The sequence below is a fragment of the Brassica napus genome, chromosome A1 (assembly GCF_020379485.1).
Source record: "Brassica napus cultivar Da-Ae chromosome A1, Da-Ae, whole genome shotgun sequence".
In the NCBI taxonomy this organism is placed as follows: Eukaryota; Viridiplantae; Streptophyta; class Magnoliopsida; order Brassicales; family Brassicaceae; genus Brassica; species Brassica napus.
The window spans coordinates 8,749,144-8,769,193 of NC_063434.1; the positions used below are offsets into that span (position 1 = coordinate 8,749,144).

Consider the following 20,050-nt stretch of genomic DNA (forward strand, 5'->3'; position numbering starts at 1 on the left):
CATTATTCATATATAGTGATTTTTAATACATTTTACTTTGTTATTAATGTTTATTTCTTACTAATATATTTTTGAGATATATACAATAAAATAACAATATGAAATAATCAAATAGAAATTTATACATTTTTTTTATAATACATTTTTAAAATTTTTAAATTTATATTATAGAAAATAAATATGTTCAAGATAATTTATATTTGCATGCTCTGTTTGAAAAATATACTTTAACATATATTATTTTAGTATTTTACAGAATTTAAGTAAATTTTTTTTTTAAATATTATAACCCTATTATTTTAGTAAATTTTATACATAGTAGCATCTATCATATTATTTTACTAAATTTTATTGATATAAGATATTTTATGGATGCTATGATATTAAGTTTTTTTTAATTATATTTTCAAAATATTCGATTGCTTTAATTCTTACAACATATATAGTTTGTTTGTTTTTTCGTGGTGCATTTCAAAAAGTTATTCTTTATTATCTGTGATTTAATATTTTGTAAAATTTGAAATATTATCATTTGAGTTTGAATATTTATTTTCAAAATTTATATTTTGTCAAGTAAACTTTGAAAAATTACAGTATTATATTTGAGTTTGGAAGATTACATTTTGAATTTGTTTTTGTTACTACATCAATACATTATTTTATAATAAAACATATTAAATTTTTTGGTGATATTTTCAAAATTTTCTCAACAGATTTTGTTATAACTAAGAAAAAAATATAATTAAAATTTGATTTGAACTACTAAAATTTCATAGTTTTCTAATAACATTCTAATAACATATTTTTAAATAGTATATGAATTAAAGGTTATTATATAATATTATATCTTTGTATATAAACATTTTAAAAAATATATTGTCGAGAGTTTCAAAATAAATAAAAGATAATATATAGTTGTAGATATAACAGTTTAACATATCTTAATAAATTTATTTTTTATATAAAAATATTATATAGTTTACGAATTTTTACTCATTTTAATGATGAGTGATAATTTATTTAAATGAAACAATTAAGAATTTTTTTTTGTTAATTTACCTATTTAATATGATTTTATCATATTTAATTCTTATAGAACATCTATTTTTATATAATACAGAATCTAATTATATAATTTATTAAAAAAATAGTATATAATTTTTATTTTGTTTTTATACTAAAATTTTAGTTAACATTGATTTATAAAAATATTATATTATTAATTACGAAATTAATTAATATGTTATTTTATAAAAATATTTAAATTTTAAGTAAGATTTTATTTGATTCTTTCTCAACAGATTTTTTTTATAATTAAAAAATAAAATTCAAATTTATAGTTGGTTTGTTATTAATGTAAATAATTAAATATGTCATATTAATTATTTTCTTAGGTGGTCCTACTATGACTTGCTAATGGTAGATAAAAATAGAACCCTAAATTAATAGATTAGATATATTACAGTTTGTGTTTTTATTTTCAGCAAAAAGAAATAACAATTCATTGTAATTAATTTAATTTTTTTATTTTAAGTGAAGTGGCAGATTTTTAAATAAGAAAAAATACAATAGCTAAATGTGTAAATAAAAAGAAATATTTAATTTGTTATCCGTGTTTCCAAACAATTCTCATTTAATCTGCTATCCAAGTTTCTAAACGACAGAATCTGTAAATGAGAAAGAAATACAGTGACTAAATATGTAAATAAAAAAAATATTTAATCTGCTATCCAAGTTTCCAAACGACAGAATCTGTAAATGAGAAAGAATTACAGTGACTAAATATGTAAATAAAAAAATATTTAATTTGCTATTTTTGTTTCCAAACAAATTTCATTTAATCTACTATCTAAATTTCCAAACAGTACCAAAAAGTACTTCAGTTTTAATAATATAGATGATTTTAAATTAGATTATGTATTAGATAAAAAATAGTTTGTCAAATGTGAATTTCATTGGCAAAACAAATTATAAATACATCCTGCATGAAATATTATACATGAGGAATGCGAAGAGAGTTGTTTTTTTTTGTCCACGTTTCCTATCCAATTTGAAATTATGATTATTTAGGATAATATAATTTGCTTCCTAAAGACAGAAGGTTATGGAGCAAACCAATGATTCAAAGTTCTCAAACTATCTGTCATATCTTTTCACAATTATAATCCAATATATTTGAAATTATTAGCCACCGCCTAATATAATATGAAATTAATTTCAACATTGTTGTGTTACCTCCCCAAAAACACAAAATTGTAAAGATAAAAACGTTTTCCGTTTTAATGCAATTACTGTAACTCTATGAGGAACATTGGACCCAAAAAAAGTCACTAGACTCAAAGTCAAACAATCCAATAGGTAACTTGTGAAAGATTTTAGTATCCCTTTTCTTTTCATTTATTAGGCAGTTTCCAGTTCAATATTAAAATTTTATTTTATCGTAATTTTCATACAAAAACCTCTCCAATTTCAATGAAACACTATAATTTACACTAAGTTTAGTGTTATGGGGTAGAAATGCCTCAAATGTATTATGTTTTATTTACATAAAATGCTATTTAATATTATTAAATATTTAACAAAGAACCACAACCTTCAAATAGTTATAGCTTCACCCATAAAGTCTTTGATTTCAGTTACAAAGTCGTAATAAAAATAATATTTATTTCCTTTTTATTCTGTCAAAACATATATTTCCTCTATAATGTTTCAAATTACTAGGAGTTTGACCAAATATCTTTGGGTATTTATAATTGACATTTCTTTTCTTTTTTAGCAACCCCAAATGTTGGCCTTCTTTTTTTTGTTGTTTGCTCCAAAAACTTAATTTTGTTCATATGAATTATGAGCTCCCCACATTTTCAAAGCCTTTTTTTTTTGTCTCTTTTAAAATATTTTCTCTATAAAGTCTCTAAAAAGTTTCCCAAAAAAGGAAACGAAGAAGTTTGTCAAAGCAAAAAAAAGCTATCAAATTGTATGTGTATAAATTGAGAGAAACACCCACTTTGTTCTTCTCTCTCAGACACATCCAGCTCCAGCATCACAACAAGCTTGATTATTAGTATTACTAAAAGCTTCCTCCTTTTTCTGAAAATTCGCCCACAAAAAACGAGAGGCTCTTTGTTCAAGAACACTCTGTACAAAATCTCAAATCAGTTCATTGACTCGACAAATCAATCAAATCTCCCTCGTTTCTCCAAAAACCCATTTTCTTCTCTCACTTTATTTAGCCGTAAAGTTGTCACCTTTTCAACTAAAAGCTCTCTGTTTCACTCTTCTCTTCTCTCTCTCTCTCAAACACAATGAAAGAGTATTGGACCTCTCTAGCTTCCCTTCTCGGCGTCCTAGCCTTCTGCCAAAGCCTCATGAACTCCGTATTCCCACCGGAGCTCCGTTACGCCTCCCTCAAACTCATAAACCGATTCTTCCAACTCTTCTCCTCCTTCTGCTACTTCGACATAACGGAGATCGACGGCGTCAACACCAACGAGCTCTACAATGCCGTCCAGCTCTACCTCAGCTCCTCCTCCTCCTCCGTCTCCTCCTCCACCCGCCTCAGCCTCACGCGCGCCCTCAACTCCTCCTCCATCACCTTCGGCCTCTCCACCAACGACTCCATCGTCGACACCTTCAACTCCGCCACCGTCCTCTGGGAGCACATCGTCACCCAGAGACAGTCCCAGACCTTCGCGTGGCGCCCAATGCCCGAGGAGAAGCGCGGCTTCACGCTCCGCATCAAGAAGAGAGACAAGAGCTTGATCCTCGACTCGTACCTGGATCACATCGTCGAGAAGGCCGAGGAGATTCGCCGGAGGAATCAAGATCGGCTTCTTTACACGAACTCGCGCGGCGGCGGCGGCGGCGGGGGGCTGGATTCGAGAGGTCTCCCTTGGGAGTCTGTTCCCTTTAAGCACCCGAGCACGTTCGAGACTCTCGCTATGGATCCGGTTAAGAAGAGAGAGATCATGGAGGATCTCAAGGACTTTACCGAGTGTCGGTCTTTTTATCAGAGAACCGGTCGGGCTTGGAAGAGAGGTTATTTGCTACACGGTCCACCAGGAACAGGTAAATCAAGCATGATCGCAGCCATGGCTAACTACCTCGGTTACGATATTTACGATCTCGAGCTCACGGAGGTGAAAAGCAACTCGGAGCTGAGGAAGCTGTTGATGAAGACTAGCTCCAAGTCGATAATTGTGATCGAGGATATCGATTGCTCGATTAATTTAACGAACCGGGGAAAGAAGTTTAATGAACCGGAGATGGCGTTAACCGGGTCCGGTTTAGGAGATGAGTCCGTGAACGGGGATACGATAACGTTGTCGGGGTTGTTGAACTTCACTGACGGGCTTTGGTCTTGTTGTGGAAGCGAGAGGATATTCGTGTTCACGACGAATCATATCGAGAAGCTTGACCCCGCGTTGCTTAGAAGCGGGAGGATGGATATGCACGTGTACATGAGTTACTGTACGTTTCCTTCGTTGAAGATCTTGCTGAGGAATTACTTGGGGTACGAGGAGGGGGATCTAAGCGACGTCGTTTTGAGGGAGCTTGAGGGGGTTGTGGAGAAGGCGGAGATCACGCCGGCTGATGTGAGCGAGGTTTTGATTAAGAATCGGAGGGATAAAGAGAGAGCTGTGAGGGAGCTTTTGGAGGATTTGAAAAGAAGGGCGGAGAGGAATGAGAAGAAGGGGAAATTGAGGGGTCAGAATGGGAGCGTGACGGTGGCTGATGATGACGTGGAAGAGCAGGAGAAGAGGGCTTTGGATAGTCCTTATGGAGAAGAGGAGGAGGAGATTGAGGACAGCATTTGCAAGATCAGTGAAGAGTAAAATGTTTTAATGTTTCATTGTTCTTAGATTTTTCTAACATTCTATGTTTGTTTTACACAATGTGAAAGTTGTGTTCTTTCTCCTTTTTGGGTAGTCAACTTTTGGAAGTGAGCTAAAGTGAAAGGAGAAAAAAAGCTAGAGAGTTGGTTTAAAAGAGCCAATGGTGGTGTTGAAGATTTTGTATGTGGGGATTAGAAAATGCAAAGAGCATCATTGGATAAACCATTGGCGTATGATATGTATTGTTATAAACTTATCATTGGTGTTTTGTTAAGTGGTATGTACTAGTAGTTATCATATTATTAGGTATGGGAGTTTGTACCTAATCTATTTATTTTAGTTGATTAAGAATCCCAAGATTAATTAATCTATATATGTCAGTGCAAACTTGTTTTGAGATTTGGATGTAGTAGGCTACTAGGTCAATCACAAATGATCATATTCTCTCATCTATTCAAATCTGGCTTTGGTTTTGGTTGGACTTTGGATTTGAATTTGGTTTTCTAGTTTTTAGTTTCTTTGATTATTTTTCTTATTACGGGAAAACAGGAATAATCGTCTCTTGAGTATGTCTAAAAGACCAAGATTCAAACTCTGATGCATTTAGTGGCTTGGGATGATAATTAGCCCAAATATTTCAAAATTCTAACCCAAAATAAGATCAAATTAATGTTTTATTGCATGGGTTTGTAAACTGATCACACCTATGGAGTAAATGAACGATTATAAGTTAACTTTATTACACAAGTGGAAGATGTATGATATATAACGACGTGACCAACCATCCATTATCAGTGACATCAGCGAGTAAAGCTCTACTTCACTTGAGTTACAAACATGTTATTCATATTCACTCCATGTCGTGTTTGTGGATAGACGCCTATTTTTGTTATGACGTGAACAAGATGAATATTGACTGTAGAAGAAAAAGATTCTAGATACAGAACTGGAAAGATTTTGAATAAGAATATTTCCATTGCAATGTCGAACTTGACTCGCTACTATAGGCTATGAAATGATATCGATTGATTTTACTAGTGTTTCTTTCGTGGACTTGATTACGTACCATGATCACTAATTCGAGAGAGAGATCATTTTTTCATCAAAAGACAAGAGTTCCAATTTTTGGTTTCTACTATAGTCTATTGTGTTATACCAACGCTATTTACTTAAATAGTTCATTATTAAAGGTTACTCCATTGCAAAATCACACACACTCAATTATCACAGAACCATCAAGTAATGGATTGTCATTTCTTTTGTATAAGTATATCAATTCAGGCCACCACCTTATGAAATCACACATGGTCAATTAACTAATAACTTTCTTTGTCTTTACTTATTAGTATTTTAACTTAGTTCAACTTATACCTAATTCATCCTCCATTAAACTGAATTAGATTAGAGTTAGAAAACATAGATCATTGTTAAAAGGGATCTCCCATTGGATAAGACCAATGTCCGAAGATCAGTGCCCTGTCAATGTCAAAGTACAAAAACACAAGACGAGTTGTTTACCCTTAAAGCCAAACATTTGATTGTTGACACGTTGATTTTTGGATTTTTTTAGCATTGTGGAATACTAGACTCGTCCATATGAAAATATGTCAGAATGTGGTGTCACCTTTTTATATTATTTTGTTTAAGAAACAAAGTATATGCTTCTGCTAATTAACTGATTGACAAACAGATTGGATCTATCCATCGACTATATTAATTAAATTGTGATTATATTGCTCATAGATAATAAAGTAATCTTGTGAACATGCTATTCTATGATATGGATAGATTTGGATGTCTCTAGTCGCATTACCACAAACATAATGAGAGTTGAAGTTCTAAAAGAGACAAACTAATAAAGTTTAATGTCATGAAATGATAATTGCGTACAAGAAAATACCTAAAAAGAGTATATATTTTATATCTGTTAATACCTTTTTGGGATTTGGTGAGAAATAAAAAGAAGATTTGATTTAGAAGTGAGTTGGAGGTGATGCATGTTCACTAGGCTTTTGTCGGAAAAGCTGAGAAAACTACAAGACTTCTTAAACCTATTTTAATTTTATTTGATATGTACTCACACTTTTACTTCTAACGAAGACATCTTAAAATCTTAAATTGTCAGTAATACATTGCTCAAACGAAAACGGTAGCTCAAGTTTCATGGCAAGACTAAAACCGAAAAAGCCTTTGCACCAGACCATGTAACTAAGGGGCTGTTAATGGAGCTTAGATTTCTATAGAGTTTGTTAGTTTGTTTGATTTAAAAAATTGAAAGATTTGTTAAATTTGGAAAGAATAAAAAAGAATTTTGTATAGTGTAAAAATCTATGAAAATAAAGTATTATAATGATTTTAAAAATCTAAGGGACACATATTTAGCATTTTCAAAATTTTGTTTGTTAAAAAGTTAAGATACAACTCCCAATAACACTTATTTTAATAGATTTAAAGAATCATAAAAATCTAATTTTTAATAACCAAAGATTTTGTATAGAATTATAATATCATCAAACCAATGACATTAGTTTTTAATAAATCTCTACTAATAAAAGGGATCTTTTGAGGCTCCATAGGGCGTCCACATCAGCGGAAAAAATTTCTCCCGAAAGATGACACGTGGCATAAAATATAGTTTTACATTTTAATATTACTTATTTTCGAAAATTGTAAAAAATATGTAAACATACAGCATAAAAAATGGAAAAACTACATAAAACATATGTAAGATTACTATTTTTCACATAAAAAAAAAAAGACGGCTTATCTCCAAAATGTAACATTACCGTTTTATAAAAAAAAAACAAAAAACATTATATATAATTTCGAAAATAATAAATATATGTAAAACATACAACATAAAAATGGAAATACTACATTGAACATATGTAAGATTACTATTTTACATTTAAAAATAACAATAATATGTAAACATACAACATAAAAAAATGGAAAATTTACATTAAACATATGTAAGATTACCATTGTTCACTAAAAAACGGTTTATCTTCATAATGGAACATTACCACTTTATAAAAAAAAAAGAAAAAAAAAACATAAATATAACTATTTGACTATTTGTCCAAGTTCTTCTATTAAACATTGCCGTTTTACATTAAAAATGGAAAAATACGTAAATATTTAAACATCTATCTTAAAATATAAAATATAGACATTAACTAAATATAAAGTATAAGAAAGAGAAATACTCAATATATAAAAAAATAAATAATAAGTAAATATTATAAATATACGAATTATATATACAATAATAAGTAAATGCACAATTTTTAAGAAAATGGAAAGAGTCCATTAAATATTAAACATCTATTTTAAAATGTAAAATATAGATATTAAGTAAATAGAAAGTATAAGAAAAAGAAATACACAACTTAAAAACAATGGAAAAAGTATATTAAAATTTAAACATCTATCTTAAAATGTAAAATATAGATATTATGCAAATAGAAAGTATAAGAAAAGGAAATACACAATTTAAAAAAATGGAAAAAGTACATTGGTATTTAAACATCTATCTTAAAATGTAAATCAATCTTAAAATATAAAATTATTAGTAAATAGAAAGTATAAGAAATAGAAATACACAATATAAAGAAAAATAAATAATAAGTAAATATATAATATAATCCCGAAAGATGACACGTGACATAAAATATAGTTTTACATTTTAATATTACTTATTTTCGAAAATTATAAAAAATATGTAAACAGACAGCATAAAAAATGGAAAAACTACATTAAACATATGTAAGATTACTATTTTTCACTTCAAAAAAAAAGACGGTCTATCTCCATAATGTAACATTACCGTTTTATAAAAAAAACAAAAAACATTATATATAATTTCGAAAATAATAAATATATGTAAAACATACAACATAAAAATGGAAATACTACATTAAACATATGTAAGATTAACATTTTACATTTTTAATTTAAGAAAATAATATGTAAACATACAACATAAAAAATGGAAACACTACATTAAACATATGTAAGATTACAATTTTTCACTAAACAAAAAAGACGGCTTATCTCCATAATGTAACATTACCATTTTGTAAAAAAACAAATTATATATAATTTCGAAAATAATAAATAATATGTAAACATGCAACATAAAAAATGGAAATACTACATTAAACATATGTAAAATTACCATTTTACATTTAAAAATAACAATAATATGTAAACATACAATATAAAAAAATGGAAAAAGTACATTAAACATATGTAAGATTACCATTGTTCACTAAAAAAACGGTTTATCTTCATAATGTAACATTACCATTTTATAAAAAAAAAAAAAAAAAACATAAATATAACTATTTGACTATTTGTCCAAGTTCTTCTATTAAACATTGCCGTTTTACATTAAAAATGGAAAAATACGTAAAGATTTAAACATCTATCTTAAAATATAAAATATAGACATTAACTCAATATAAAGTATAAGAAAGAGAAATACTCAATATATAAAAAATAAATAATAAGTAAATATTCTAAATATATAAATATAAGAATTATATATACAATAATAAGTAAATGCACAATTTTTAAAAAATGGAAAGAGTACATTAAATATTAAACATCTATCTTAAAATGTAAAATATAGATATTAAATAAATAGAAAATATAAGAAAAAGAAATACACAACTTAAAAACAATGGAAAAAGTATATTAAGATTTAAACATCTATCTTAAAATGTAAAATATAGATATTACGCAAATAGAAAGTATAAGAAAAGGAAATACACAATTTAAAAAAATGGAAAAAGTACATTAATATTTAAACATCTATCTTAAAATGTAAATCAATGTTAAAATATAAAATTATTAGTAAATAGAAAGTATAAGAAATAGAAATACACAATATAAAGAAAAATAAATAATAAGTAAATATATAATATAATCTCGAAAGATGACACGTGGCATAAAATATAGTTTTACATTTTAATTTTATTATTTTCGAAAATTATAAAAAATATGTAAACATACAGCATAAAAAAATGGCAAAACTACATTAAACATATGTAAGATTACTATTTTTAACTTTAAAAAAAAAAGACGGCTTATCTCCATAATATAACATTACCGTTTTATAAAAAAACAAAAAACATTATATATAATTTCGAAAATAATAAATATATGTAAAACATACAACATAAAAATAGAAATACTACATTAAACATATGTAAGATTACCATTTTACATTTTTATTTTAAGAAAATAATATGTAAACATACAACGTAAAAAATGGAAAAACTACATTAAACATATGTAAGATTACCATTTTTCACTAAAAAAAAAGACGGCTTATCTCCATAATGTAACATTACTATTTTGTAAAAAACAAATTATATATAATTTCTAAAATAATAAATAATATGTAAACATACAACATAAAAAATGGAAATACTACATTAAACATATGCAAAATTACCATTTTACATTTAAAAATAACAATAATATGTAAACATACAACATAAAAATGGAAAAACTACATTAAACATATGTAAGATTACCATTGTTCACTAAAAAAAACGGGTTATCTTCATAATGTAACATTACCATTTTATAAAAAAAAAAGAAAAAAAAACATAAATAGAACTATTTGACTATTTGTCCAAGTTCTTCTATTAAACATTGCCGTTTTACATTAAAAATGGAAAAATATGTAAAGATTTAAACATATATCTTAAAATATAAAATATAGACATTAACTAATTATAAAGTATAAGAAAGAGAAATACTAAATATATAGAAAAATAAACAATAAGTAAATATTATAAATATATAAATATACGAATTATATATACAATAATAAGTAAATGCACAATTTTTAAGAAATGGAAATAGTACATTAAATATTAAACATCTATCTTAAAATTAAAATATAGATATTAAGTAAATATAAAGTATAAGAAAATGAAATACTCAATTTTAAAAAAATGGAAAAAGTACATTAGTATTTAAACATCTATCTTAAAATGTAAATAAATCTTAAAATATAAAATTATTAGTAAATAGAAAGTATAAGAAATAGAAATACACAATATAAAGAAAAGTAAATAATAAGTAAATATATAATATAAGTAAATACCAAATTTTAAAAATGGGAAATTACATTAAGATTAAATATATTATGCTTTAAAATAACTTAAATTAAATAATAATAATATTATGCTTAAAATATAATTTTAGAGAGTTTTCAAATATAGTTTACAGAACATTATAGGTGATGAATTTAATTTATTAAATTCGTTTATTACTTAAAACTAAGTTTTTTTAAAAACATACTGAGTTATAAATATCAATGATGGATTGGTGAGTATAACATGAAGACAAAAAATATAAATATCTGATTTCAAGATAAGAAATTCAGCTTTTATTTAGATACTCAATATATAATATCTTAATTTTTTTTTTTTAAATATACATAATTTATATATATATATTAATCTTCCAAACTTAAACTATTATATTATATATGAATAATGTTTTTAAATAAAAATAATTTCTGATTTAAAATAAAAATAAAAACATAAAAATGGTTATTTTCAAATAATGGATGTAATTTACATTATACTATCATTTAACAAGTATTAGATACGTTTTGATATATCATTATTTTCTATTTCCAGAAAATAATAAATTATTAAACATCAATATCATCTAAGTTAAGTATACGAACAACACAAATTCAAACATCACAAAAAATATTTACATAACCATTATAATACAATAATTTAATCAAAAAATACAATTAAAAAAATATTAAAAAGAATAGTTATATACTTAATATTTGAAAATAAAAGATATTTTTGCTAAAATTGTACTTACCTGGCCAAGGAGATCGACCATCTTTTTACGGATCGATCGAATGTTGAGCATGTAGTCGATCCGAAAATACACTGCAGTTTAATAAAATCTCTAAAACATTTATTCCAACACTCAAAAGATAGTTTTGCTAAATATGATAACTAGATAGCCAATAAAATTACAAAAAAATATTTAAATAGTAAAAAATATGTTAATTTAACGTGTTAAAATTTAAAAATAAATTTTAATTATGACATGCATTTAACATTTATATAAATATATATCATAGCCTAAATATAAATAATTTAACAACTTAAATTAGAAAAAATAAAAATCCTGGGCGTAGCCCGGGTTAATCCCTAGTTTTTAATAAATATGTAAGAATCTTAAGCTAATAACACTAGACTTGAAAATTCTAATTATTATAAATTCAATTTCCACTAACAGCCCCTAAATCATTTATCATTTCTACATACTCATTTTCTTCCACATCAATTCAAATACCAAACAGTATCTATATAACATTTCACAATATCTAACCATATAGTTCAAATCTATCTTTTTTATTGCTAAAAGCTAAACCTCCGAATTATGAGTCACAGCCCATGACTAAATGAAGCCCAGTAAAGAAGACCCAATACTTTTTGGGTGGTGTGTGAGCATGAATGGTGATAATGGTACCAGATCCCAAGACAGGACAAGTCCTACTGTGATGTTGCGGATCAAGTTCTAGCCTCTGCTAGATTTCATACCAGCTGATGAATGGGGTTACATCCCTTCGATGCTCCAAAAACTAAGACCATGAGGCTTAAGGGTAACGTTATCCTCAAGCGAAAGATACTTGACTTGTTCGCTTTGATTCTTTCATGATTGAAAGCCCCGAATCCTGTGATTGGGAAGACCGTCCATACCCAAATTAACATAAAGACGATAGGTTCTTATTGGGGTATTTTACTTCATATTATATGGTTTGATATTAGTACTCCAATATCTTTAAGATTCTCATTTTCAAACCGGGTAAATTAATTGTTTGACATTACCAAACGCAAACATTACACTGCATGTCACTGACAAAAGGAACAGATTGTCGCGGATTTATTGCAAATTCTGTCACAAATTAATATGAGGAAGATACGTGATTATGTTGCATGCAGTAATAATTTTTGTTTGCAGTAATTTTTTTTTTTTTTGCTTGCAATAATCTTATAGGTTGCTTGCTTTACTATTAAAAGTTTCGTGTTAGTTTTTTTGTGTGATACCGTTTGTAAGCGATTGATGACAAGATGAGTGCTAACGTAGATAACTGATGATTAAAGAAGACGCAAAGTTTGGCGTTTCTTTAGAGTTTTGGTTTGAGCCCTCACATGCGCGTATGAACCGTCCAACATCAAAGTAACTAACGTGCGCTTCGTATCAAAGTTAACACAGATTTGACCAAATATCATATATCTAAATAAGATAATATAATACACATCCATCTATTCCCATTCATATATACGAGTCCATGTGAATTGGATACATGCACCGTGATAATGTAGTATAAAGTGGTACCTTGACCGTGTAAAAGCAAGAGTCATTGAAGTATTAAGCAATAGTATCTATTGTACAAAGTCAAAAACCCTCAACACAGACTTACAATATACATCATCAGCAAGTAATTAAATACAATATTACAAATCAACTTGATCTATCATAACATGTTGTGTTTCTAACTTCTCTGCCGGACAAGAATATCACTATATATATTTCATAATTCCCAAAATTCTAACATATTCTCCCTCAGTCTCTTCTTGTGTCTTCATACAAAAACATCAAACCAAGAACCCGCATATAGTGAATCAAGAACATATATAGCATAACTCAAACACCATAAGGATCATTGGTGCTTGTCATGGAGAATGATATAGGCAAGAAAGGATCGCCATCAGTGTCGAGAAACTCATCGATCGGATACTACTATCAGCGGAGGTCGGAGGGTGTACCGTTCAAGTGGGAAATGCAGCCAGGGACTCCAATTAATACTCAGACCACGGAGATGATTCCTCCTCTCAGTCCTCCCCCGGCTATGCTCAGCCTCGGCTTCCCAAAGCCATCCATCTCGGTCGAAGAGCCAAAGCACTCTGTGTTTCCAGCGAAGCTGAAGTTGCGGAAATGGAAATATATACGTTGCAAGAAATATTTCTCTAGATTGGCTAACAAAATGGTTTTGCCTTCGATTCGTTCGTACCCTGAGAAACGGTAGATGGCCACAAATGAATAAAGCATATCAAAATAGGCCGCGTTAATATCCTATTCGGTCAATCAACATAGTTTAGTTTTTAATTTTTTATTACCTAAACAAAATGATTATTTTTTTTGTTAAAGTTAAATAAAATAAAGTCCTATAGCAAAAATAATAAATAAATAAAAAAAAAATATATATATATATATACTAGGGCCGTCCCGCCCTACAGGCGAGAAGTTATAATAAAAGTGATTTTATAATAATTTATGAAGTAATTTAAAATTATGATAGATTAAAAAATATTATAAACGAAAAAATAATGAAAGACTTATGAGATCATTATAATTTTTTTTTTTGTTTCGAATTATAATGACAGTAAATTTCACTATTTTCTGATAAATAAAATTATATTTTTAATATTTATTTTAATTCAAATGTTTTGTTTTATAATATTCTTAATTAAACTAACTTATTTAAGATTTTTTTTTTGCGAATATGATTCAAAACTCGAAGTCATTCCTAAAGTAATTCATGCTTCTTTTTTGTGATGTAATTGTATATTCCCTTTGTATGTATGTTTTGTAAAATTTTGTTAAGAGAAGTATATGATAATGTTTATGGGTTTTGAGAATTTTAGGGTCTCGAAGGATTATTTATGTTAAGATTAGTTATATTTGAGTTAAAATATTTTAATGAGAGAGTTCATTATATGATTTAACGTGATAGTCAATGAGGATGCATGAATCCAACCGACTTCCATAACGGTTCCAAAATTCAACCAAAGGTAGAAGAAGTGGAATCGAACAGCCAAATACGACACCTTCCAACTGACCTTGATCGGAATTCAGCGTGGCCGGTGCAGCAAATCTTCATTAGCTGTAGGTTTGAACCGGAGTTGTTAAAACGCAGTAGATCTGTCTTTCGTTCGTCGACATTATTTTTGGAGAAAAAGCCGTTTTATATGGGACCCCTTCATGTGTTACCCTACAGCCCAGAAACTCAATTATGTTAAGCCCAAAACACTGATCTAAAATATTTATTAATAAAAAGAAAAAAACTCATTAATAGTTGTGATTAAGTGAAACGGTGAGTATCATCTAACCCGGACACGTGTCAGCTTGTCAGGAACCGACTTTATGACGTGGTAAAGCAGGAGTGAGACGAACATATTTTTATATATATAGATAGATATATACAACGCAAAATTCTGTTTGTTTTCACGTAACATCCGTGCAATACAAAGGCTATTTGCTTGATCCACCGGAAAGATAAAGCCTTGCAACTATGAGTTAACGTCTTTCCTAACAGGTTGATATTGAGCTTCCTCCCACGCTTTGCAGTCGACTTATGTAGTAAAATCGAGCTCGACTTTGGTTAGAACTAATCTTCAACATTTTAGGTAAACCGAAATAACTTGACCGAACCAATAGACATATCGAAATAACTGCATCAAACACATGAAAACCCTCGCCAGCCAATAACGAAATTTTTTTGTTCCTATAATTTTTTTTTGTTCCTATATAAAGTTGATTCTACTAAGAAGATTTTTTTTAAAAAAGATTCGATAATACAGTATGATCAAAAGTAAATACATTACCCCTTGCAAAGTTATCCGATTCTGTATATAATAATATATCCGGTTCTATATAACAGATTTGATATTTACAAAATCTATACTATTAAAGCAGGATCATATTTTAAAAATTACCTTAGCCTGCCTTTTCTTTACTAACATTGCATGTTTCATTAAAGATAATCAAGTAATTTTAATAACACATTTATATTGGGTCTTTTTTTTATCCAGCCCACATCAGATCTCTCTTGGGCCATTTGGGCCGATTAAGAAATCAGATCAAATTCTCACATTTTTTTTCCTTTGGGCCATTGAGTCCAAGTTCAAATAATTTTTTTTTAAACTATCCTTAATTGTTTTTTCTTAATATAATTTAAACATTCATAAAAAAAATTAAATTTTTTATTGAAAAGTATAAATCTTTATTAAAAGTATATAATTTTTTTATTAAAATATTAACCACATAATAAAATTAATTTATGAGAGTTATACCAATTTAATTCATTAAAGAAATAAATTTTAATTTTTTAAACATAAATAATCATTTAAAATAAAATACGATAAATAAAGATAAAAGTGTAAGTCTTTTATAAAATAAAACACAAATATATGAAAATATGACATTTCAATTGAAAGAAAAAAGAAAATAAACCCGCGCTTTCAAAGCGCGGGTCAAAATCTAGTTATGTATTGTAATGGATCCATAATACTAATGAGTTCAGCATTAGAGCATGTTTTAAGTATTATGCCAGCCCTAATTAAAACTCATGAGTCAACGTAAAACGAATTCGAGAACAAGTTAAAACTTAAAATAAAGAGTCTAAAAGAATTCCCCTAACCACGGCATAAAACGGCTACGTATGATTTAAGCGAATAATGAGGTATTAAATGATACGAAGATGGGATCTAACGACTAACGCTTCCTCCAAATCTATAGTTAATGCTCATTCAATTCTTTTCCTTCTCTAACACCTCTCTAATTACATGTCCTTGACTATGTTTATATATAAATGGAGCAAAAGGTTAGAAGTAGTACTATGGGTAATGTGATATATGAAGAGTAGTTTAACACGATAGTTTTTGAGCTCTTCAGTTTCGTTTTGATTTCATAAATACAACACCTTAGTTTTTTTTTTAATCGTTCATTCAGAAAACGAAGTTTCGTCAGCAAAAGTCAGAAATATCATTTCCCTTCCACGCCTTTTCAAATGGCAAGTGGATGATACTCTATCACATACTTAGTTTTCTTTTAGTTTTAATAGTTCCAACTGTTAGTGATTAATGTACCACCTAGTTCCTACTCTCTATTACCAGAAAACATGCGCAGAGAATATTTGGTTGGTACGTTCTCTTAATATTTGTTTTCTTTTACATATATACATCTCGATCTTAATCATGTCATTTTGTTAGCAGGCGCCATTTAAGATGAAACTAGATTTTTTTCTTTGAAGTACATATATATATATAAGCTAGGGTATATATATTTATATATGATGATATGAGTTGGGAGAACCATGTTGAACAGCTTTTGGACGTGAGAAATGGTGGTTAATTTGAAGGAAGTACAGATAAAGTTTTAACAAAAAACTCCTTGATTTTAATGTGTTTAAAGGCAGAAGAACAAGAAATTAGAAGGCACGTTGTACTTACCAAACCTTACTCGTTGGAAGATGAAAAAGATTCTGAGCACACCGCTGCAAATGTCATCCGTCGGATCCTTAGCCTCCTCAAGAATGTACGCCCAGGATCCGATCTCACCAATTTTCAGGTTTAACTTTTTAGAACTTGATGGAGTGATAGTTCTTTTATTGCTATCATCTTACTAAAAAATGTTAAAGAAAGTTTTAGTAAAGGCAGAAACCAAAGTTTGTGTTAGGATAAATATGCTTATATATAGTTTAGAATATCAACAGATATTTTGCATGAAAAAAAGATCAAGGTATTAATTAGTCTATAATGCTATGTGTCCAGGTCGCAGCATTAATCTCTCTAAGACTTCTAACAGTTGAAAATTATATGTTCCGTACAAATCACATCATTTTCCTGACGAATTCATTCTTCTTCAACCATAAATTTCATTTAGAATGATGAGTATGCATTTTCTCCTTTAAATGTTAATATTAACTATTTTATTTGAACGTAAAGCTGCCACCACAGCTGAACCTACCAAAATCGCAACTTCAATGTTACGGCGAGATGATCTACAGCTTTGGTGGTCATGATCTGCTAGGGGAATGCAGCCGTCGCGATCTTCCCATCGAACGGCTCAAATCGGTCGTAGCGTGGAACATCTCCAAACTCCGTCCTGTACTCTTTGGACAGGCTCCGTACAACCCCGTTCTTGGAGAGACCCACCATGTCTCCAGTGGTCACATCAACGTCCTCATTGAACAAGTATAATCAATATTTATGACAATAATGAAGAAACTTGTTAAATTTACGAAGAGAACATCTTGTTAAAATCATCAATTATTTATCTATTTTCAGAAGTACACATATTTCTATACAAATATCATACGAATAAAGCATTTATCTCAGTATGAAGTTATGATTCATCATAGGTCTTGTGTTTTGCATGCGACTTAACAAACATCAATACTAGAAAACATTAAAAAAAAGTTTTAAATGCAAACATCGATTGAACTTTTGGAACAATTGTGAGATCGACATCGTATTTACATCGTTAACTTTTCAGGTGTCGCATCATCCTCCCGTGTCTGCACTTCAGGCTACTCACGAGGAAGAAAACATTGACGTTATGTGGGTTCAGCATTTCATTCCTAAATTTCGTGGTATGCTTATTATCTCTTATTTACATGCACAACATCCAAATTATCCCAAAACTAAGTCTAATTTTGAATAATCCGTCGAAAAAAAACAACAACCAAATTTGAATAATCATTTGGTTTGCTCTAATAGCGGACGCATATTCCAATTATTTTATCATGGTTATGTATCCGGTTTAATAATCTTGATTATAAATCTTATTTCTGCGTCTCTGCATGGTTAACAAGGTGCTTATGTGGAGCTTGAGGTAAAGGGAAAAAGAGTAATGAAACTTCAGAGCCGAAAAGAGACTTACGATATGAACCAACCAAGACTAGTTATACGACTAGTACCCGTGCCGAGAGCTGACTGGGCTGGAAAAATGAAAATAAAGTGTCCAGAGACCGATCTTGAAGCCGAGTTACACTTGGTCTCCGATTCATTCATCGAAAGGTTCCGAGGCAGCAACAATAGAGCAGTCAAAGGAAAGATCTCTGAATCTTCCTCTGGGAGTAAGCTCTACGACATCTTTGGTCATTGGGACAGGTGAAAACATAAACCATAAAGCCCTTACAACTCTTAGGAACATATTAACATGTAATGTAATTAACATTAACATCTCATAATGTTTCAGAACAATATCGGCTAAAAGTCTCAAGACCGGTGAGGTCGAGGTTATTTACAATGCCAATGGGAGTATCTCAGGACTTAAACCTCCAACTGTCAACAATCTGAAAGAGGTAATGGAGAACGAGTCTGCGATGGTGTGGAGTGAAGTAAGTGAAGGAATACTGAATAAAGACTGGGAAAGAGCAAGAGAAGCTAAGAAAGCTGTAGAGGACAGACAGAGAGAGTCTCTGAAGCAGAGAGAGGCATCTGGTGAGTCATGGGTTCCCAAGCATTTCTCAGTGGTTAGAAATGGTAAAGACTGGGACTGTACACCGTTACAGCCTACTGTTCCTCGTGCTCCACTCGTCATCACAGAGGCACATGAGGAAATCATGAACTAATATCAAGATTCCAAGACTTTGTGTTGATGATAGCTTTAAGTTACTACAATCCCATATTCCCTTGTAACACAAACCTATTGGTAAAGACCGAATCAAAGGGAAAATCGAAAAGTTAACTCTTTTTAACCATTTTCTTGTCTAACTGCGTGCAACTGGCTTTCAGCTCCCTCAAGTGTTGCAATGGATGTAACAATAACGAATAGAAACGTAGAAACAAACACATATTTATGTGGTTCACCAACATTGTATTGCTACTTCTACATGCAAAGGAGACTGGTTTAGTAGTGACTGCATAAAGCTTAAAAAATAATAATAAAGGTTAATTAGAGTATAAATAGAAAACCATATAGCAAATTTATATATTTATTCTGTCAATTTTTACACATTTAAAATAAAAGGCATGACCAAACCAAACTCTAGTCGAATTCAAATGACTTTGGTTACCGTTAATCGTAGTTCTACTAAAGTCTAAAACTAAAATAACTGTACCCAACCCAGAAATAAACAAATATACCCACCTAATCTACAAAGAAAATCTTTTGAGGAGTTGTTAGAGATGAGTTACTCTGATGCCATATGAGTAGATAATCTCATTCTCATTAATTAGCAAAGACTCTGAATTGATAGAATACAAACATGACCAAGACCTAAACCAAGCCTTTAAACCAAAATGGAGATTCTATATACTTCTGGTCTATACTATACCAGATCACAAGGACTCAATGTACAAAGCATACAAAGATTCTCTATGTACAAGGACCCTCTATATATGTACAAGAATAATATGATTCCCCTATAAAAT

General features: G+C 29.3%; 3 protein-coding genes across 5 annotated transcripts; all 3 read left to right on the plus strand.

The window, feature by feature from the left end:
- Positions 1 to 2,773: 2,773 nt before the first annotated feature.
- On the plus strand, positions 2,774 to 5,205 carry LOC106442772 (AAA-ATPase At4g25835-like). Its single transcript, XM_022716976.2, has one exon. It carries the CDS (start codon positions 3,303 to 3,305, stop codon positions 4,830 to 4,832), a length of 1,530 nt encoding a protein of 509 aa, XP_022572697.2. The 5' UTR covers positions 2,774 to 3,302; the 3' UTR covers positions 4,833 to 5,205.
- A 6,805-nt stretch (positions 5,206 to 12,010) lies between these two features.
- LOC125579000 lies at positions 12,011 to 15,837 on the plus strand. The gene has a single exon (XM_048742180.1). The coding sequence runs from the start codon at positions 13,567 to 13,569 to the stop codon at positions 13,915 to 13,917; it is 351 nt and encodes a 116-aa protein (XP_048598137.1). The 5' UTR covers positions 12,011 to 13,566; the 3' UTR covers positions 13,918 to 15,837.
- A 226-nt stretch (positions 15,838 to 16,063) lies between these two features.
- On the plus strand, positions 16,064 to 19,369 carry LOC106375639 (oxysterol-binding protein-related protein 4B-like). 3 transcript variants are annotated; one of them, XM_022691047.2, is made up of 6 exons: positions 16,064 to 16,813; positions 17,085 to 17,207; positions 17,618 to 17,866; positions 18,168 to 18,264; positions 18,487 to 18,784; positions 18,873 to 19,369. In XM_022691047.2, exons 1-6 carry the CDS (start codon positions 16,754 to 16,756, stop codon positions 19,246 to 19,248), a joined length of 1,203 nt encoding a protein of 400 aa, XP_022546768.1. In that variant the 5' UTR covers positions 16,064 to 16,753; the 3' UTR covers positions 19,249 to 19,369. The 3 variants fall into 3 exon arrangements, with proteins under 3 accessions (XP_022546768.1, XP_048598131.1, XP_022546766.1); XM_048742174.1 differs by having other exon boundaries at positions 16,068 to 16,683; positions 17,085 to 17,240; XM_022691045.2 differs by having other exon boundaries at positions 16,070 to 16,813; positions 17,085 to 17,240.
- The last annotated feature ends 681 nt before the right edge of the window (positions 19,370 to 20,050 follow it).